Source organism: Canis aureus, chromosome 13, assembly GCF_053574225.1.
Source record: "Canis aureus isolate CA01 chromosome 13, VMU_Caureus_v.1.0, whole genome shotgun sequence".
Classification (NCBI taxonomy): Eukaryota; Metazoa; Chordata; class Mammalia; order Carnivora; family Canidae; genus Canis; species Canis aureus.
Genome location: NC_135623.1, coordinates 20,083,220 through 20,103,174, shown reverse-complemented (window position 1 = coordinate 20,103,174; position 19,955 = coordinate 20,083,220). Strand labels below are relative to the sequence as shown.

Sequence of the window (19,955 nt, the reverse complement as noted above, 5' to 3'; positions counted from 1 at the left end):
TGTTCAATTTACTTACTAACATACAGAATAACCCCCACACTGCGTCCTCACAGGAGAAACAATTCTATATGCAACTCCAAGTGCCACCATGTTTCGAGAGGCCATCATCACATTACAGCCTTTCAGTTCACTTTCTAGCAGGGAACAATAGAAGTTCAAAAGTTTCCATGGCATTTAGTGTGACAATGCTGCTTTACTGTGAATGACAGATTCATTATCCTAGCATCTTATGAAAGAGTCAGAAACAACTACCATTTCTTCAAGTATCTCTTTCTTTCCCTTGGTGTCTGCAGGAACTGTATCGGGCAGCATTTTGCCATGGTCAAGCTAAAGGTGGCCATTGCCTTGATTCTGCTCCACTTCAAGGTGTCTCCAGACCCCACCAGACCTCTTGTCTTCTTGCACCAGATTGTCCTCAAACCCAAGAATGGGGTCCACTTGCACCTGAAGAAACTCCCCTAATGTTTCTAGCCCAGGGTGCAATGATTGTATACATATCCAAACTATATATACATATATATGTGTGTATATCTAGTTTTAAAGTTAAATACAGCTACTGGAGCAAGAAAATGAAGAGGAGTCAAAATATGATGGGAGGGTTAGGGGTAGGTGGGATGTAACTGCACATTATCTGTGCAACTCTGTGTAACTGCACATTATCCAGAAACGTTTCTAGGTGATACGCTGTGTCACCTAGATCAATTTCTTTATGATTTGGGGAGATTTTCCAATCATTTCTGTTTGATTCTGGCTGCTATTAATGCTATATACCAAGAATTTTGCTCAGTGACTTCCATATATTTTCTGTTGCTTTTTAAAATAGTTTTTGGAATTATACAAGTAATAGGTGTGTGTATACTCACAGTAAAAGATTTACAACATTCAAAAGCATGTAGAGTAAAAAGTAAAAATCCCACTTTACAGACTCTATACCTCTCTGCCCTGACCAATCTTACTCATTTTCCTAAAAACAGAAGAGTTTGGTGTGCATTCTTTCAGAATTTTTCCTATACATTTCAAATATACATATGTATGTATGTGTGTATTCTTATAGGTGGGATCATATCCGTATTATTCTTGCTTTTTTCACTTAATAAAAAATGCATCTTGGGGATCCCTGGGTGGCGCAGCGGTTTGGCGCCTGCCTTTGGCCCAGGGCGCGATCCTGGAGACCCGGGATCGAATCCCACGTCGGGCTCCCGGTGCATGGAGCCTGCTTCTCCCTCTGCCTGTGTCTCTGCCTCTCTGTCTCTCTCTGTGTGACTATCATGAATAAATAAATAAAATCTTTAAAAAAAAAATTAAAAAAAAATAAAAAATGCATCTTATTCCTAATCATGGATTCATAATATTCTATAGTGTGGATGTATTATAATTTATTGAGCTATTTTCTTATTATTGGATATTTAATTTATTTGTAGTTTTAAAAACATGCTTATTTGCCATTTGTGTTTATCTTTATTTTGTTGTCTGTGACTCATACATCATTTATGCTTATTTTCCTATGTAGTTCTATTTGAGATCTTTAATATTGTGGATAACAGTCCTTGATTGTAACTTTATAATTTTTCCCTTTTTTTTTTACTTTTATAAAACTGTATGCTAAATATTAGCATACAGAATTTCTAAATTTTCATGAAAGAAGATAAATAAACTTTGTGGTTTCTGGGAGTTAAGTCTTGGATAAGAAAATCTTCATTTGGAATATTATCTAGATAGTCTACATAGTTTCCTGGTGCCAACAGTGCTTGTGAAGCCTGAGTGGGAATTTTTTAATAATTACCAAATAATAAATAATAGTTTGTATTATTTCCAGATTCATTACTGATTTGATTTTCGTGTGTCCACTATATGCCAGATATTGTTGTGATAAGCATTCAGTGAATGAAGAGACATGACCCTTGCCCTCATGGAGCTTATATCCTAAAGCATCCTTAAGATGGATAACAGACAAATAATTACAGATTTCACTAAGTGTCATGAAAGCACTAGTTCCTTCAGTACTAGACAGTAAGAAGGGGAACTTGCTTTAGATCAGGTTGTCTAGGAAATCCTCTCTAAGAAAGGAACAGGTAAGTTGAGACCTCAAAGTCTAGAAGCTACTCCTATTCTTTCTCAGATGCCCCGTAGTGGCAAAATTTTGGCAAGTCACTGGACAATTTAAAATAGCCTTGAAACACTGGGAGTTACAGAACGAATAAACCATGAGAATAAAAGGCACAGCATAGCAAATATAGGCAATGATATTGTAATAGCATTGTATGGTGACAGATAGTTGTTACACTTGGGGTGAGCATAGTACAATATAATCACTATGTTGTACACCTGAAACTAATGCAACATTGTGTGTCAGCTATACTCAAATAAAAAAATTATTTTGATAGCTCTGAAACAAATAGTAGAAGTTTATCATCCTTGCCAAATACAAGCATATTAATCTTGACTCTCTAGATGGATAAGAAATGAAAATAAAGTCCTGGTCACATCCGTAACAGTCTACCATAACAAAAATATCCCCAAATAGAGGAGCTTAAACAAGAAAAAAATGTGTTTTTCTCTTGTATGAAAGGCTTGAGGAGGTAGGTGGTCCAGAACTAGTAGGGTAGTTTGCACTACATGGTCATCAGGTACCCAGGCTATTTATATCTTGTCCTCCATCTTCAATACTCAGCTTTCAATGAATGATCTAAGGTAGTTGCTAGCTCCTACCTTAAAGCAAGAGGGAGGAGATGAAAGGGGATGGGAGGGCAGGAATATTTCCTTTTTTAGGATATTAGCTGCAAGTTGTACTCATCACTCTGCTCACAGCTCTGTGGAAAATCCAGTCCCACCTATAGCTGAACAGGAAACTGGGAAATGTGGTCTTTAGCTGGCAACCATGTGCTCAGCTAAATCGTCCATTTGTGTAGAAGTAGAAGAGGGATGCTGAAAGGACACTGAGTCACCTCTGCCAGCAACAGCCTATCATTTAAGCACGGACCAGAACAGGTCCTTTATTTTTTTTTATAAATTTATTTTTTTATAAATTTATTTTTTATTGGTGTTCAATTTGCCAACATATAGAATAACACCCAGGGGATCCCTGGGTGGCTCAGTGGTTTAGCGCCTGCCTTTGGCCCAGGGCGCGATCCTGGAGTCCTGGGATCGAGTCCCGCGTGGGGCTCCCTGCGTAGAGCCTGCTTCTCCCTCCTCCTGTGTCTCTGCCTCTCTCTCTCTGTCTATCATAAATAAATAAATCTTAAAAAAAAAAAGAATAACACCCAGTGCTCATCCCGTCAAGTGCCTCCCTCAGTGCCCGTCACCCAGTCACCTCCACCCCCCTCCCACCTCCCCTTCCACCACCCCTAGTTCGTTTCCCAGAGTTAGGAGTCTTTCATGTTCTGTCTCCCTTTCTGATATTTCCACTCATTTTTTCTCCTTTCCCCTTTATTCCCTTTCACTATTTTTTATATTCCCCAAATGAATGAGACCATATAATGTTTGTCAGAACAGGTCCTTTAAAATAGAAATGATATCAGGGATCGTGCCAACCATGAAGGTGTCACAGCATTTAGAGTACAGTAATCAAGAGTCAGCAGCATTCAACAGGCCATACAGGTAAATTTATAAATATTCTCAAGCCGGGAATGGATGGGGTGGGCAAGTATCTTGAAGGAGCCACATAGCCCCAATGAAATACTGTGACTCTCTTTTCTTGTCCCCTCAACTGGAAGATGACGCAGAAGCAAAAAAAAAAAAAGTGCTTGCTTTCTTCAACACCAATCTTAAGTTCTACAAAGGAAAATACACTCAATAGAGCTGTAAGTAATATCAAGTATTATGTTTTTATTCTTTACCTTTTGGGAGTCATTGGCCTTTTTTACAAATCTAAAGAAAATTGTGGATCTTCTCCAGAAATGCATATGTACCCCAAGCACCAGCAGGGTTTGTCTGTGATTTCATGACTTTGGTGGACTCCACGAGCCTATGCCTGGACCCAGCTGATAGCACTTCTTCTGCCTTCATATCCTTAGGAACCTTAGCAGGTAGCTGTATCTAGTAATGGAGGTACCCATTAGTTCAGGAGGCATGTCATTGCATCCCCCGGCAGCTATCACTGACAACAGTGTTTCAGGATACTGAACCAAAGCCTTCTTTCTTATAACATTCACTCATTGATAAAGCTCAAAATTTCTTTATCAACTTATAGTTTTCACAGTCCTCTTATCACCATTACATAATTAGATCTATACCACACCCTTTGTGATGTATGCATGGAATGTTATCAAACCCAGTTCCAATGAGGAAAAGGAGGTTCAGCAAGATCAAGTGGCACATCCAAGGTCTCTCAGTCAGTGAGTAGCAGACCTAGAACTCTGGAGCTTTGGCAATTCATTAAGTAGTTAGAAATAGTTCTCATGACTTCCCAGGTCCTCAGTGTTTCAGCTCTATAGTTTTAGCAAATCAGATGTGCCTTTGCACTAACATCCACCACCATGGAGTCGAGCTGCAGAGAACCGATGGTGTTCATGGCAGTCATCCTGGAATTAACCTTCTTCTGTCCCTACTCCAGTCTGGTACCCATTTAGGCTCTGGCATCTCGATTCTCTCATTTATAATTTCACTTCTGGTTTCTGGACTCAATATATGCATTTTGGGCTATCTCTCCAACTCCTGATTGTCCTTTTTTCCTCAAAGAGGAGGCCTGAACTACACTCACCCTCAGGTCTCAGCCAATGACGCAGTTGCTGGCTAGTCTTTCAAGCAGCTCATCTGATCCCCCTTGCATGGTGATCCAGATCCAGACCCTAGCTCTGCCTACTTTTCCTCAACACATCACTATCCTCATATCCAAACTCAAACCAGTTTGACAACATCTCTCTTAAAGCACGATGCCTGGAAATGAACAAAATAACCCAAAATGTTATAAGCCTTCTTCTTCTGGCATCCACTTCAGATAGGGATTCCTGTGGTGTTTGGGGAAGCCAGAATGCGTGTTTAGTCAACACTCCAGAAACCAGAGTCTCCTTGAGAACAACTGTAAACACAGAAGAAAAGGGTCCAGAGCTCTCTTTTCTCTGATCTCTGGAGGACTTGTGATAACATAGGCCTCAGCCCTGCAAGTTCGTTTAGAAAACAATGTATCTCCCCTGAATGGGACAGTACGGCTTCCTTGGCAATCTTTGAAATATCTAATAAGGACACTGACCTTTTCCTGACTCTTCCCCCACAACAACCCATTGTTATATGGGATGCTCCGAGGTGCACCTTCTAGCTCAGAATGGCTGTGCTGAACCACCCAGGCTCGCTCTCTTTTTCTCACCTGAGATAAGTGACATTCGTTTGTGGACTACGGAGCTATACCTGCCTGACTGGAGATTGGCCCCACCTGTACCCACAGGTTGACCGGGTTGTTCCATATATCCTACTACATGGTAGGCGTTCCAGATATATCTGTTTAATGAGTGAATGAATTCATGAACAGATGAGTGAGCAAATGAACTATGATCACAAGCTGACCTCTAGCCACAGCTGTTATACCAACTGCCTAGACAACAGTTATTTATGTTCGGAGAAAATAAATGTTGCAGCTCTGGGTCAATCATGACGTCGGTCTCAGCCATGGTTTGGTGACATGTTTGTGTGGCTTTGCACAGCTCCTGCCCACTGCAGGGGGTGTAATTCCATCTGCACTTCTTCACTCATATATAGATACTTTTGGAACACCTGTGCAGCAGGTATAAGGAATAAACAGACAAAGACTGACCTCTTGAAGCTTATATTCAAGAGGGGACCTCAAACAGTTAACAAGCAAGTGAATAGGGATGCCTGGGTAGCTGAGGGGTTGAGCATCTGCCTTCAGCTCAGGTCATAATCTTGGGGTCTGGGGATTGAGTCCCGCATCAGTCAGGCTCCCTGTGAGGAGCCTGCTTCTCGCTCTGCCTGTGTCTCTGCCTCTTTCTCTGTGTTTCTCATGAATAAATAAAATATTTTTTTAAAAAAAAGTAAATGAATAAAGGAATACATTAGTTAGGTTCAGGCTAGCTATAGTAACCAACAAACCCCCAAAGGAAAGAACAAAAATATTGCCCCTCCCTGTGCCAGTCTATCCCTTTGGTTTATTTTCTTCTCCAATACAGACTGCATCTACTCCCTCTGTGAGGATGACAATAAAGTCCTATTTTGCAGAGCATTTAAAATCTCTGAGTAATGCTCATTTCTCTCCATCGGGCCTCGATGGGACTTCTTGCATTCTAGGGTTCTATGAACTGAAAGACAAGTTCTTTAGAACTCATTAAGTTCTAAAGACTTAATGATGGAGGAGAGACAGGAAAACTGCAGTTAAAAATTCTCAACCCTATCCCAATAAGACTGTATTTCTCAGATTTTCTTGCTGTTAGGTGTGGCTGTGTGAGTTAGTTTGTTTAGGCCAATGGGATATGAGCAAAATTGATGTGTGTGTGCAACTCTTGGATCACGTCAAGAGTTTTAAAACCAAGCTGCTTGCTCTAGATCTCCTCTCCCTTTCCCGAGGGCTGGAAGGATTTTGGTTGATTTTGATAACTGACCATTTGGGCCACTTGTTTTTTCTCCTCCTGTACTTTAAATTCTACACTTCTGTTTTTTTTAATAATAAATTTATTTTTTATTGGTGATCAATTTGCCAACATACAGAATAACACCCAGGGCTCATCCCATCAAGTGCTACCCTCAGTGCCTGCCACCCAGTCACCCCCACCCCCCCCCCGCCCTCTCCCCTTCCACCACTCCTAGTTTATTTCCCAGAGTTAGGAGTCTTCCATGTTCTGTCTCCCTTTCTGATATTTCCTACCCATTTCTTCTCCCTTCCCCTCTATTCCCTTTCACTATTATTTATATTCCTCAAATGAATGAGACCATATAATGTTTGTCCTTCTCCGATTGACTTACTTCACTCAGCATAATACCCTCCAGTTCCATCCACGTCGAAGCAAATGGTGAGTATTTGTCATTTCTAATGGCTGAGTAATATTCCATTGTATACATAGACCACATCTTCTTTATCCATTCATCTTTCGATGGACACCGAGGCTCCTTCCACAGTTTGGCTATTGTGGACATTGCTGCTAGAAACATCAAGGTGCAGGTGTCCCGACATTTCACTGCATCTGTATCTTTGGGGTAAATCCCCAACAGTGCAATTGCTGGGTCATAGGGCAGATCTATTTTTAACCCTTTGAGGAACCTTCACACAGTTTTCCAGAGTGGCTGCACCAGTTCACATTCCCACCAACAGTGTAAGAGGATTCCCTTTTCTCTGCATCCTCTCCAACATTTGTGGTTTCCTGCCTTGTTAATTTTCCCCATTCTCACTGGTGTGAGGTGGTATCTCATTGTGGTTTTGATTTGTATTTCCCTGATGACCAGTGATGTGGAGCATTGTCTCCTGTGCTTGTTGGCCATGTCTATGAACTATTGGGACTTCATCAAGATAAGAAGCTTTTGCACAGCAAAGGATACAGTCAACAAAACAACCTACAGAATGGGAGCAGATATTTGCAAATGACGTATCAGATAAAGGGCTAGTTTCCAAGATCTATAAAGAACTTATTAAACTCAAAGAAACAAACAATCCGATCATGAAATGGGCAAAAGACATGAACAGAAATCTCACAGAGGAAGACATAGACATGGCCTACTCTTCTGTTTTAAATTCACCAAAAAAGAGTGAGCCTGGGGAACCCTAAGCCCATGCAAAGCAGAATACCAGGCCCATACATGCTCTCTCTCTCTACCCAAAACTTTGCTGCATGGTCCTAACTATGCGTTGTCAGTTACAGGTCTTGTAAGCTAAACTTTTATTTTTTTCAAAGTTTCCTGATGGCTGTTGCTGAAGGGTGTCATCATAAGAACAATCATAAGAACCACAAGGACTGGTCCAGCCACATAGGTTACTAATAGGCTGAGACCAGTACAAAACACTGTCATACTTCTGGGACGCCTGGCTGACTCAATCAGTAGAACATGTGACTCTTCATCTCAGGATTGTGAGTTCAAGCCCCACACTGAGTGGGGCTACTTAAAAAAAAAAGTTAAAAATAAATACCACTATACTTGTATGTTCTCCTACCAAAACAAAACAAATTTTTATAACTTTATTAAAAATGATTCTAACAACCACCCAGTTACTAAAGCTAGAGAGCCATCTACTTCCCTCCTACTCTCATCAGACTCAGTCACAAAGTCAAATTTCTAATTTTCTCTTGAATTCAACCCCTTTTCTCCATTTTTATTGGCAACATATTCATTCACTGATTCATTTATTTACTCTACTGTGGGCTAACAATCTTGTTAGAAATTGAAGATATCAATGATAATTAAGCATGGTTTTTGACTAAGAGGGGTTTTCAGTACAGTGAGGAAGAAGGCAAGTAAAAAACAATGTTTATAATACATCGTGAAAAGCAGTGTTCTGGGATCCCTGGGTGGCTCAACGGTTTAGCGCCTGCCTTTGGCCCAGGGTGTGATCCTCGAGTCCCAGGATCGAGTCCCACATCAGGCTCCCTTCATGGAGCTTGCTTCAACCTCTGCCTGTGTTTCTGCCTCTCTCTCTCTCTCTCTCTCTCTCTGTCTCTCATGAATAAATAAATAAATAAAATATTAAAAAAAAGAAAAGCAATGTTCCTTGGATTTGCCCAGAGAGCAGTGAGAGCCTAAGAAAGCGATTGCTAAGCAGCCATGTGGTGATGATGACAGTAAGTCAGGTAGGACATGCTTCCCAAAGGAGGTGATGCCTGTTTTTGGAGACCCTTCCTATCTGGCTGGACTCCTTCATGAACGTGGCAAGCAGCAATATTACTTAGAATTAAGGAAATAATTTTCCATGAGACTTCATGTTGCTAAGTGCTCATCTCAACTAATCCAACATTACTGATAAAAATCATATATAAAGGGTGCAGGAGGGAGAATTGCCATTACACATTGACTCAAGTGTGTTGAGTTGGCCAGGGAACAAACTTCTGTTTAATTGCCCTTAAGGGGCACTCTAAAAAGGTGAGGGTTAGTAACATCTCTAAAGGTAAGTTTTAGTATCACCATGGAAATGACTCTGCTCAGAGATACCAATGAGTTGGTAATCTAGACAGCTGTTGTATAACAAACACAATATGGACAGAAGCAGAATTACCAAGTGGATGATCTGGGAAGCGACCAAGAAAATTTTTCATCCACAGGTTTCATGGGATAGAATGGAAAACAACCCCTAAAATTCTAACGTGGAGACTGGGAGTTTGAGTGCTGCCCGTGAAGCTCTTCTGGTATCCATCCGGCCACTGCTACATACCATACACCGGGTTTTCATTATGCCATGCAGTTTCTCAGCTGACACTTTTAATGCTGGTACAGACCTCAGGGAGCTCACAAAATACCAACCAAAGATCATCAAAAACCCTTAGAATTGTTTTCCCTCCTAACATATCAGAGAGCGCAGAAGGACACCGCAAATAACTAGGAATGTGCCATGATGCCAACAACAACTCTGGAAAACCCAGCATTGACAATATTTTCTGGCTTGATCCCCCAAAGTGCTCATTTTAAAAGAAACCTGTAGCTTTCACTCTTTGGTCCTTTCTTTCTACTGTTCTACAACTTCTGCTTTCTTTTCACTATTTCCGCCATTTTCTTCCTTGCTTCTGGCTTCCTTTTCCTTTCCTCTTCAACCTATGCCCGCTCTCTTCAATTGCCCTTTCTCTGAGAATTGGTTTTATCTGTTTGAAGACTGAATGAGTTAAGTTTAGTTTCTACTAAGTCACACTGCCGGGAACAAAATTCCCCACAACAGACTTTTGACTCTAGTCACATGTTCTTTGCACACTCTTTCCCGGAGCTTACTGCATATCAGTTGCTGAATGTAATGGTTAATCTGATGTGCCAACAAGACTAGGCTGCAGGGTAACAGCCATTTGGCCAGGCATTTTTCTGGGCGTGTCTGTGAGGGTGTTTTCAAATGAGCTTAATACTCTAATTGGAAGACTGAGGAGAACAGAGTTCCCTTTCCAGTATGGTTGCTTATCAGCCAATCGACTGGAGACCTGAATAGAACAAAGAAGCTCAGTAAGAGCGAGCTCTTCCCATCTCACTGCTGGGCTGGGAAATCAGACTTTTCCAGTCTTGACACTGGAAGTGAAACATTGGCTCTTCTTGGGTCCTGAGACTTTGGGACTGGAGACACACCATCAGCGTCTCTGGTCCTCAGGACTTCAGATTCGAGCTGGAACTACACATTGACTTTCCTGAGTCTCCAAAGAACTGATTGTATATCTTGAGACTTCTCATCCTCCATAACTGCATGAGCTAATTCCTTACTTTATATACACATACACACAATGTTATATTTATATAATATATATAACCTATTGGTCCTATTTCTCTGGAGAACCCTCAATAAACCCTGGATTAAACCCTCAAATCTGAATTTTCAATTTTCTTACAATTGTTCAGTTCAGCCAAAGTCTAACCAGATTGTCTACCATTTTCACTCAGTTTTAACAGCCAAGGTCACCAAGACCCTACAGGGTCAGACTAAAGTTGTAGCCAGGGTCTGGAGTTCCTGGAAAGCCAAATTAACTTTCCTGTTGACAGGAATTCTCTATGACTCCTCCTTCATTTCTGCAATAATCATCAGGGAATTCTGAGCATACTTACATAACTCTTCCCACCTTTCAAGAGAAGTCTCAAGAAATGGCCAAACAAAAGATTCTGGATTAGGGAGGGCTAGTCACCGTCTCCCTTGCCTACTCTAGGCTCTTCCTCTGGAAATCGCTCTGAAGCTGATGGTCCCTTTCATCTCCCCATCCCAGAGTTGCCCTGTCATCTGCTAGTACCAGCCTTTTCGATTCCTCCACACGCCTTCTCTTCCACAGCCCACTCTCGTGTCTCAGCTCACTCTCAGTATTGACTGAGGAATGGCTCCCTGACATTTAGGTAGGGCTTTTCCAACATAAGGGAGACAGTTCTTCATGGTCAGACATCTTCTTCATGGTCATGATTTACTAATACAAGATTGTCCATTGATATGATTGGTTTCGACCAGGTGCCTTTTGGAATACATAGCATGACTCTTCCTACATCTTCTGTTAATGTTTGTTTATGCCTAATTTGATCTATTTCTAGATCTATAACCTGATTCCACTGTTGGCCACTAGGTGAATAGCTATAGTATATGGGGGCTTTATTATCAGAGGGAAGTGAAGTTACTAAGAGACAGTTTAATCCTTTGAAATCTTGTTTCAGGGATGCCTGGGTGGCTGGCTCAGTGATTGAGCATCTGCCTTTGGCTCAGTTTGTGATCCCAGGATCCTGGGATCAAGTCCTGCCTCAGGTTCCCTGCAAGGAGCCTGATTCTCTCTTTGTCTGTCTCTGCCTCTCTCAATGTGTCTCTCATGAATAAATAAATAAAATCTTAAAAAAAAAAAGAAATCTTGTTTCAATGCTTTGTTGGACTGGAGCAGCATGAATTCTAGGTCTTGTTTTGTCCCACTGCTGTGACCAGCTTCCTCTGAGTACTGTACCTAATGGCTTATGAATTCTGAGGTTTTTCATTCTTACTGGGGAGGACACAAAATATTCCCGGACTATGAGCTTTTGACTTTGCTCCTTCTAAGACGTTCAGATGTGCTTTGCTAGCCTTGGGTAACTTCCTCAGGTATGTGTTGAGCCACCCATGTGTTAAGCCTTCCTTTAAAGGAATGAAACTCTCTTTCTACAAAAACCATCTTGTCTCACTTGCCTGTTCTTAACTATTTCAACAAGAGAGAATGACAGAGCCAAAACCATACTTGTTCTGAAGCTAATGAACTTACTGAGTGAGATCACACATCTGTGCTGTCAGAAGCTTTCCATCTCCTGAGTCGGGGTATCATAATTCCTTTCTCTATGAAATAAACCGGCTCAAAGCACTTCATTTCCGTTCAGTATTTTGACTTGCATCTCAAAGTGTGTTCACAGTTAATAACATTAATTGAATTCATAGGGAATTATTTTTATTCTTGACTCTATTGACTCAAGGTATCATGTTTCACTTTTTAAATGGTGTCATTGTTCCAATCTACAGAGGAAAAACTTGTCTAGTGAGGCTAGGTGGTTTGTTGGGCATGACTCCATGGCCAGAAGAACTTCCTGGATCTCCTATGTTCTGGCTAAGCTAAGGGTGCTCTTAGGATGTTCTTGATCTCCATCTTACTTGTGAGTATTTTGAAATTCATTCTAGAGTAGTACTTTATAAGTTGGAGTAGCTGAATAGTCCCTCGGATGTGGTGAAAATGTCTGTAGTTTTCTTCCCAATAACTCATAATCCAGTCCTATAATGAGAAAAATATCAAATTCCATTAATAAGACATCTTAAAAAATACCAGGACTCCTCAAAACCATCAAAGTCATCAAAAACAAAGAAAGTCTGTGAAATTCCTACAGCACAGCTAAGAGGAGCCAAAGGAAATGTGACAACTAAATACAACATAGTATCCTTAATGGGATCAGAACAGGGAACATAAAAGGGACATTAGCAAAAAACTAAGAAAATCTGAATAAACTATTATTACATTAGTTAATAATAATGTGTAGGGGATCCCTGGGTTGCTCAGTGGTTTAGCACCTGCCTTCAGCCCAGGGCATGATGCTCGAGTCCCGGGATTGATTCCCACATCAGGCTCCCTGCATGGAGCCTGCTTCTCCCTCTTCCTGTGTCTCTGCCTCTCTCTCTCTCTTTCTCTGTGTCTCTCATGAATAAATAAATAAAATCTTTTAATAATAATAATAGTAATAATGATGATGTGTCAATAGTGGTTCATTGATTGTAACAAATGTACCACGTTAATGTAAAATGTCAATAATAGGAGAAACTCAGTGTGGGGTATGGGAACCCTCTATTATCTTGTCAATTTCTCTATAAATATAAAACCATTCTAAATATAATGTCAATTAAAAAATCCTGGGGGGGTCTACAAAAAAGTTACCAAAACTAATAAGTTGGGAAGGTTCAAAGATAGAAGGTTGTGCACTAAAAAACTAACTCATCAGTCTTGAGATGTTCAAACCCTACACATGTGAGAAAATAGACTGGCTTTTGATGACTCTGAGGAGATAAACTCTAAGCTCTTAAAATATTTTGCCTGATGAGTGTCCTTATATATCTGGGGCCTTCAACCTCAGCAGGGAACTTATGCTAACAATGTGATTTATGGTGGAGAACTTGGGCCAAGCTGTATCATTTTCACCTCCCAAAAGGCTGGAGAGTTTAAGTAACTAAGATCAGTCACATTCTCCATTCTGAAATTACTGACTCCCAATAGAAATAAATCCTGGACATCAAGGGTAAGGCAATCTCTTCTGATTGGCCATTCTTTGTATGTGTTGTCACACGCCATTGCTGTGAGAATCAAGCGCTGTTCATTGACTCCACTGGTAGAAGACAGCATGTATCTCACTTCTGGTCTCTATGTGCCGGTTTCCTTTGCCGCTTTTAATGTACATCCTTTCACTGTAATAAGCTATAATTGTGAGTAGAACAGCTTTTCTGAATTCTCTGAGTTCTTCCAGTGAATCATCAAACCTGATGGTGGTCTTGGAAACCCCCAACACAAAGGCCAATAGGTCTGCATACAAAAATCCGTTGTATTTTCAGATAGAAGCAATGAAGAGCTGTAAAATGAAACTAGAAACACAAGTCCATTTACAGTAGCAGCTCCAAATATAAAACATGTAGGAATAAATTTTACAAAAATATGTTCAAGCCTATAGACCTAGACTACAAAACTTCACTAAATAATTCTAGAATTTCCATTTCATTCCTTTTTTTTTTTCATTTCACTCTTTTTTTTATAGATTAAATTATTTGGTGAAATTCTCCATTTTTCCCTCTATACTCTAAACACATTAGTCATAGTCATTTCAATGTCTCTGTCTAGCTACCAATATCTGGGCCACTCAAGGGACTGTTTCTATTGTCTGAGGTTTTTTCTTTTGCTGTTTTGATCAATTGGACTGCTTCTTGGCATTTTGGCTAAGTTTTTATTAAATGCTGAACATTGTGTATAAAGAATTATAGGATCTCTGGTAGGTTCACTGAAGAGGGAATTATCTTCTGGAAGTCAAATAGCATACTGGCAGAGCCTCATGGTGCAATTGATGGGAAGTGGGCAATTTGGACACAGCATTTCCTTCCAGTGCTTGCAGGTTGCTTTGCTTTGTAGTACTTGTAATTATAGTGTACATTTATTTTGTACCATTTCTCTCTACTTCAGAGCCCAAAGAAGCTCTAAAAGGCACCATAAATTTTGAGCATCAGGGACATGTAGAAAAAGGGGCCAATAGATTGATGAGCATTTTGTATGATGTCATCTTCATCTCTCCAGGACATATACGAGAGGCTCAATACTCCAAACCCAGATCTGAACTTCTTTGAACACATTTCTTTAAAAAAAAAAAAAAAGGTTTTATTTATTCATGAGAGACACAGAGAGAGAGAGGCAGAGACACAGGCAGAGGGAGAAGCAGGCTTCTGCGGGGAGCCTGATGTGGGACTCGATCCCAGAACCCCGGGATCATGACCTGAGTCAAAGGCAGATGCTCAACCACTGAGCCACCCAGGCACCCCTGAACACATTTCCTAATGACCCTGGACACCACTATGAAGTGTGCCTTCAGTCACCAAGGCAATGCCTAGGTGAACAGATCAGTGACTAAAGGACAGGAGGTAAGCTCAGTCACCATCAGCTGTTCATCCATTAGCATGCTGCTCCACCTCCTCTCTTCCAATAGCTCCAAATTCTGCCTAGAAGCAGTGCTTAACGAAAGCAAACTCATCCACCTTGACCAGCACACTTTCCTGCATCACCATACCTGGTTTACAAATTCAGCCACCAAGGGATCCCTGGGTGGCGCAGCGGTTTAGCGCCTGCCTTTGGCCCAGGGCGCGATCCTGGAGACCCGGGATCGAATCCCACATCGGGCTCCCGGTGCATGGAGCCTGCTTCTCCCTCTGCCTGTGTCTCTGCCTCTCTCTCTCTCTCTCTCTCTGTATGACTATCATAAATAAATAAAAATTTAAAAAAATTCAGCCACCAAAACCTCCATTTTAATAAACTTTGTCTGGTGGCCAATCAGCACACACATTTGTCTTGGGCTTCACATTGCGTGAGACTTGCATCAAACAACCAGTTGTCTGAGACACAAATGCCAATGATGGATGCTTCAGGGTGGTGTTTGGACATTTCTCAAGAAATAAATGGTAGCTAAACTTGAGGCAGGGCAGGGCCAGTTCTAGAATCCCAGACTCCTGAACTTCAGCCAGGGTTCTTTCCATTAGGGCCACTCCCACAGGGATCCCATCAATAGTCACTCTACTCAGACTCCCAGGCTGGGGAGACTGCTCTCTCTGCACAGGAAAAGGCGGGTTGCTGGTCCAGCACTGATCTTCCCAGGGACTGTGTAAGCTCTGCCATCTGGTGGCTAATCAAGACATTAAAAGCAATAGGGAGTAATATTCAAGGTATACATAAACCACATCTTCTTTATCCATTCATATTACTCAGCCATTAGAAACGACAAATACCCACCATTTGCTTCAACGTGGATGGAACTGGAGGGTATTATGCTGAGTGAAGTAAGTCAATCGGAGAAGGACAAACATTATATGTTCTCATTCATTTGGGGAATATAAATAATAGTGAAAGGGAATATAAGGGAAGGGAGAAGAAATGTGTGGGAAATATCAGAAAGGGAGACAGAACAGAAAGACTCCTAACTCTGAGAAACGAACTAGGGGTGGTGGAAGGGGAGGAGAGCGGGGGGTGGGGGTGAATGGGTGGCGGGCACTGAGGGGGGCACTTGATGGGATGAGCACTGGGTGTTATTCTGTATGTTGGTAAATTGAACACCAATAAAAAATAAATTTATTATAAAATAAATAAACAAATAAAAGCAATAGGGAGAAAGGATAATGAACGGGAACAGGCATTTGCAAAAAGAAAGCACTGCATTTTGTGCATGAGTTTTTAGAAAGTGTTCAGGCTCAAAGCAAGCTGGAACCTTCTCCCTCCCCTTACTGATTACACTGAGGTGGAACTGATTAAGTGTACATGGATTCAACCCTTAGAGAAACCAATAGAGAGTACTTACCTTACAAGAGCCTTAGAAATACTCATATTCTTGGGGCATCAGGTTGGCTCAGTCAGTGGAGGGGGCGACTCTAGATCTATGGTGAGTTCAAGCTCCGCATTGGGTGTAGAGATTACTTAAAAATAAAATGTTTTTTAAAAAGAAATGCTCATATTGTTTGATAGAGTCATTCCACTCCTGGGGGTTTGCCCTACGGAAGGGATATTGCTTCAGGGCTTTGATAGAAGAGGCACAATGACTAGTGTCATCCAGATAGAGGCACTGTTAGGGTACAGAGATCCACGGGGAGTGGCCAGGAGCCAGACCTCCAGCTCCTCCCCAGACTGAGCTGGGACATCAGGAATAGGCGGATGGAGAAAAAGAGACCTGGGAATGCAGTCACCTGGAGGCACAGTAGGGCTTCAGGGCTGGGGAGACTGGGTTGTTCTTTCCAGGCAAATGGGAATTCACTGGATTCAGCGGATCCGTCAACCAAGCCTAGGTCCACCCAGCCCAACTGGCTTGCAGACTAATCCCGGACCCTAGTTGGTAAAGAAGGACCTTTGTGAAGAGGTAAAAACCATTTTTAATACCCTCAGCTGGGCCAGGTGAAAAGAGTGAGCACAGGTGGGCAACAGCTGGTGGGCAATGAATGCACGGTGAGTGATAGGCAGGTGGCCCTGGGGCTACAGAATGTCACGTCTTACACTAGAGCCTGATGCTGGACTCTCACCACGGATATGAAGTAGATCCTCTCTTTAATGTCCATTTAAGGAAAAGAAACTGAGTCCTAGAGAGGTGAAGTGATTCTATGAGGTCCTGCAATGGACTTAATTGGCTGAGCTGGGACCAGCTGACATTCATTCAACAAACAGCAAGCACTTGCTCCACGCAGGGACTGTGCCCGATGTCTTGGGGATGTCCTGCCCCCTGGGAGATCACAGACATAGAACGTGGGGAGGGAAAAAGGCATCAGAGAGTCATCCTGAAGAACGTGAGGCTGGCAGAAGGGACACTGTGAGGCCTGAATGAACACCACAGGCGCAAAGATGTGAAGCAGTGTGGGAGGAGAGGGAACGGGAGGCTGGAGAGCCTGAAGCAGTGAAGAGTGTGCAGCCGAGAGCGGGTGACCAGAAGATGGGAAGGTGGAAGGATGCCAGGTCACAGAGGGCCTTCACTGTGGCCGCCTACTGTTGCTCAAGATACTGCAGGCACAGCAGAAAGGAAAATTACACTCACCACCTATTTACTGTGTGCTTTCTGTGCATGCGTTTACTCATTTACTCTTCACTGCAACCCAATAAGATGGGCATCATTTTACCCCTTATTTTAAGATTCGGCTGTTGACATACCTTTGTTATGAACTTGCCCAACATCGCACTAATTAATATAAAGTTGGCGGAGAAGGATTTGCCCAGGGAAGTCTGGCTTCTAGCCCATGCCCCCAGTCACTAAGCTGCACCTGCCTGGAGCAGTGGGGTTCACCTTGAAGGTGTAAAGGGCTGGATCCCATTTGGCTGTGTCTGGGAAAACTCTCTCTAGTGGCAGTGTGGAAGCTGGTTTGAGCATGCAGCAAGAGCGAAAACGGGAAGACAGGAAAAGTGTCTGCAGACCACTTTTTTTTAATCCATCCAGGCGAGCTGGAGGCCAGAAGCAGGGGAGCAGAAATGGGGCGAGGGAGAGGAATTCAGTGTCAGTCCCATCTCTGACCTGAGTAAATGAGTGGTGGTATCACTAACAAGGACAGGGGATGCAGATTGGCAAAATAGCAGGATTCCATTTGGACCTCAGATCCCCGAGGAATGGTGCGAGAGGCAAGCAGGTACCAGATGGAATTCTAGAACTGGGATTCTAGAACTGGCCCTTCCCTGCCTCAAGTTTAGCTACCATTTATTTCTTAAGAAATGTTGTCCAAGCACCACCCTGAAGCATCCATCATTGGCATTTGTGTCTCAGACAACTGGTTGTTTTATTTGGGACTGATTTGGAAGTTGATACTTCATGGCAGTAATGGGAATGACCTGAGTGGATGAGGTGCCCATGCCATTCCTTCGAACATGTACTGGGGACCCCCAGCATTGTAGGCCCATGCTGGCCACTCCGACACTACAATCAACAAGACAGGTGCAACTCCGCCTCATGGAATTCCAAGTTCACAGTCTCATTCAGAGAGCAATGCCATGACCACTGTGAGCCCCCAGGCCTGTGAGAACCTGGCCAGCTGAGGGCAGATGGTCAGGAGCAGTGCCACAGAGAAACTGGCCATTATCCTATTATGCTGAGAGCAGAAGGACCAGATAAACCATCACACCTTGCGATGAGAAGAGGGAACTCTAGTGCCCTGGGTGCGGGCCGTCTCAGAGGTGTTAGGAGTGGAATCGAGGCTACGAAGTTGAGGAGCAGGTGCGAAGGATGGAAGTAGAGGGGACAAATGTTGACCCCCTCCAGATCCCTGAAGGGATCCCTCTCTGCTTTCCTAGATGCATCTTTCCAAATTCAAGTTTTGCATAAGCTTTACAATGGCAAACACTCTGTTTTCTTCAGCTCCCCATTTCACACACACACACACACACACACACACACACACACACACCCGCACACACAGAGAACTCTATGCTGGAGTAGAATTAGCAATGGATTTAAAGTCCAAAGACTAGAGCACAATGCTATTAATTAGCCTAATGCCACTAACTAGCCCAATGCCACTAAAGTCACCTCCCTTTCTGAGTCTGCATTTTCTCCCCCAAGAAAATGGGCTGAGTTATATCCAGCTGGAAGGATCAGAACAAGGCTGCAATCAGAAAGCACCTTCCCAACCATATAGTAGCCCTCGGCTTTCATGTCAGAACCAGCACCCCCACCCCCACCATCACGTGTTTGGCTTTGAGGGAAGGCCCTTCCCAGTCTCTGTCCCAAATGGTTAGCTCTTTGGGCCTAGAAGATGCTTCCATCAGCTTCTCCCCAACCTCCTCTCTCCCTCTCCCCTCTGCTTCTTGATGCTCCCTCTCCTCCCTGACCCTTTCCCCATCTTATTAGCACCTGTACTCACCTCCATCCACCTCCATCCCACATGTGGGCTTGTAGCTAGAACTGGTCAAGAGCCTGGTTATTCATTTGCAAAGTCCACATGCAGAATTGTACCAGCCTCAGCGATGCAGAACGAACCCATGTAACCAACTCCATTATGCTGGTGCCTCCAGAGGTCCAGAAGAGCAGCTGGGTCCAGCATGTTCTGTACTTACCAGCTGTGCAGAGCCTCTCGCTGCTTCTCACCCCAACTTGGTACATGACCTGAGGCTTCAGATTCCACAGTACGATATTAGTAACCTGGGCTAAATGATTGTAAGGATTTGGCTAGCTCCGACACACTGGTCTCACACGCAGTTCAGCTCATCCTGTAATAATGATAGAAACAAAACACAATAGCTAACACTTATTGGGCCAGACACTATTCTATGTGTTTTATGAGCATTGTTTCCTTTAATCTTTACATCATCTCTCATTAGATAGACACCATTTATTGCCCTCGGTTTATAGACGAGTGAGCTGGAGCTTGGTGAGTTGAGTTCACTTATCCAAGGCCACTTGGTATTACTTGTCTGAGCATGGCTCTATCCAGGCTGCCTGACCCAGGCCTGGGCTCTTAACCCCCCAGTGGGTGAAATTTCTGGCCCAGCTACTAACCACCGCTCACCTGAGCTTCAGAGCTGAACTGTGCACCCACCTTGCCCTCCAGTCTACCCCCTGTAGATGCCCCAGAAGCTTCTCATTTCCACACGCCCATAAGTGCATCCTTACCCCACCACACACACACACACACACACACACACACACACACACAG

At 42.8% G+C, this 19,955-nt stretch overlaps 1 protein-coding gene and 2 long non-coding RNA genes across 5 annotated transcripts in view; 2 read left to right on the top strand and 1 right to left on the bottom strand.

The window, feature by feature from the left end:
- The window catches only part of CYP4X1 (cytochrome P450 family 4 subfamily X member 1), a 37,098-nt gene extending 35,995 nt beyond the window's left edge, over nucleotides 1–1,103 (top strand). For all 3 annotated transcript variants that reach the window (XM_077845062.1, XM_077845063.1, XM_077845061.1), the window contains one exon: nucleotides 294–1,103. In XM_077845062.1, the coding sequence (XP_077701188.1) occupies nucleotides 294–462 (169 nt within the window). In that variant the 3' untranslated portion in view covers nucleotides 463–1,103. The remainder of the gene's footprint in view (nucleotides 1–293) is intronic.
- Nucleotides 1,104–4,273: 3,170 nt separating this feature from the next.
- LOC144282011 (uncharacterized) lies at nucleotides 4,274–11,782 on the top strand. The gene is made up of 2 exons (XR_013350388.1): nucleotides 4,274–4,334; nucleotides 9,192–11,782. It is a non-coding gene; the product is annotated as an uncharacterized LOC144282011 (long non-coding RNA).
- Nucleotides 6,744–19,547, bottom strand: LOC144282010 (uncharacterized). Its single transcript, XR_013350387.1, has 4 exons — nucleotides 19,163–19,547; nucleotides 16,135–16,249; nucleotides 11,820–12,317; nucleotides 6,744–7,494 (listed from the first exon to the last, which is right to left on the bottom strand). It is a non-coding gene; the product is annotated as an uncharacterized LOC144282010 (long non-coding RNA).
- Nucleotides 19,548–19,955: the final 408 nt, after the last annotated feature.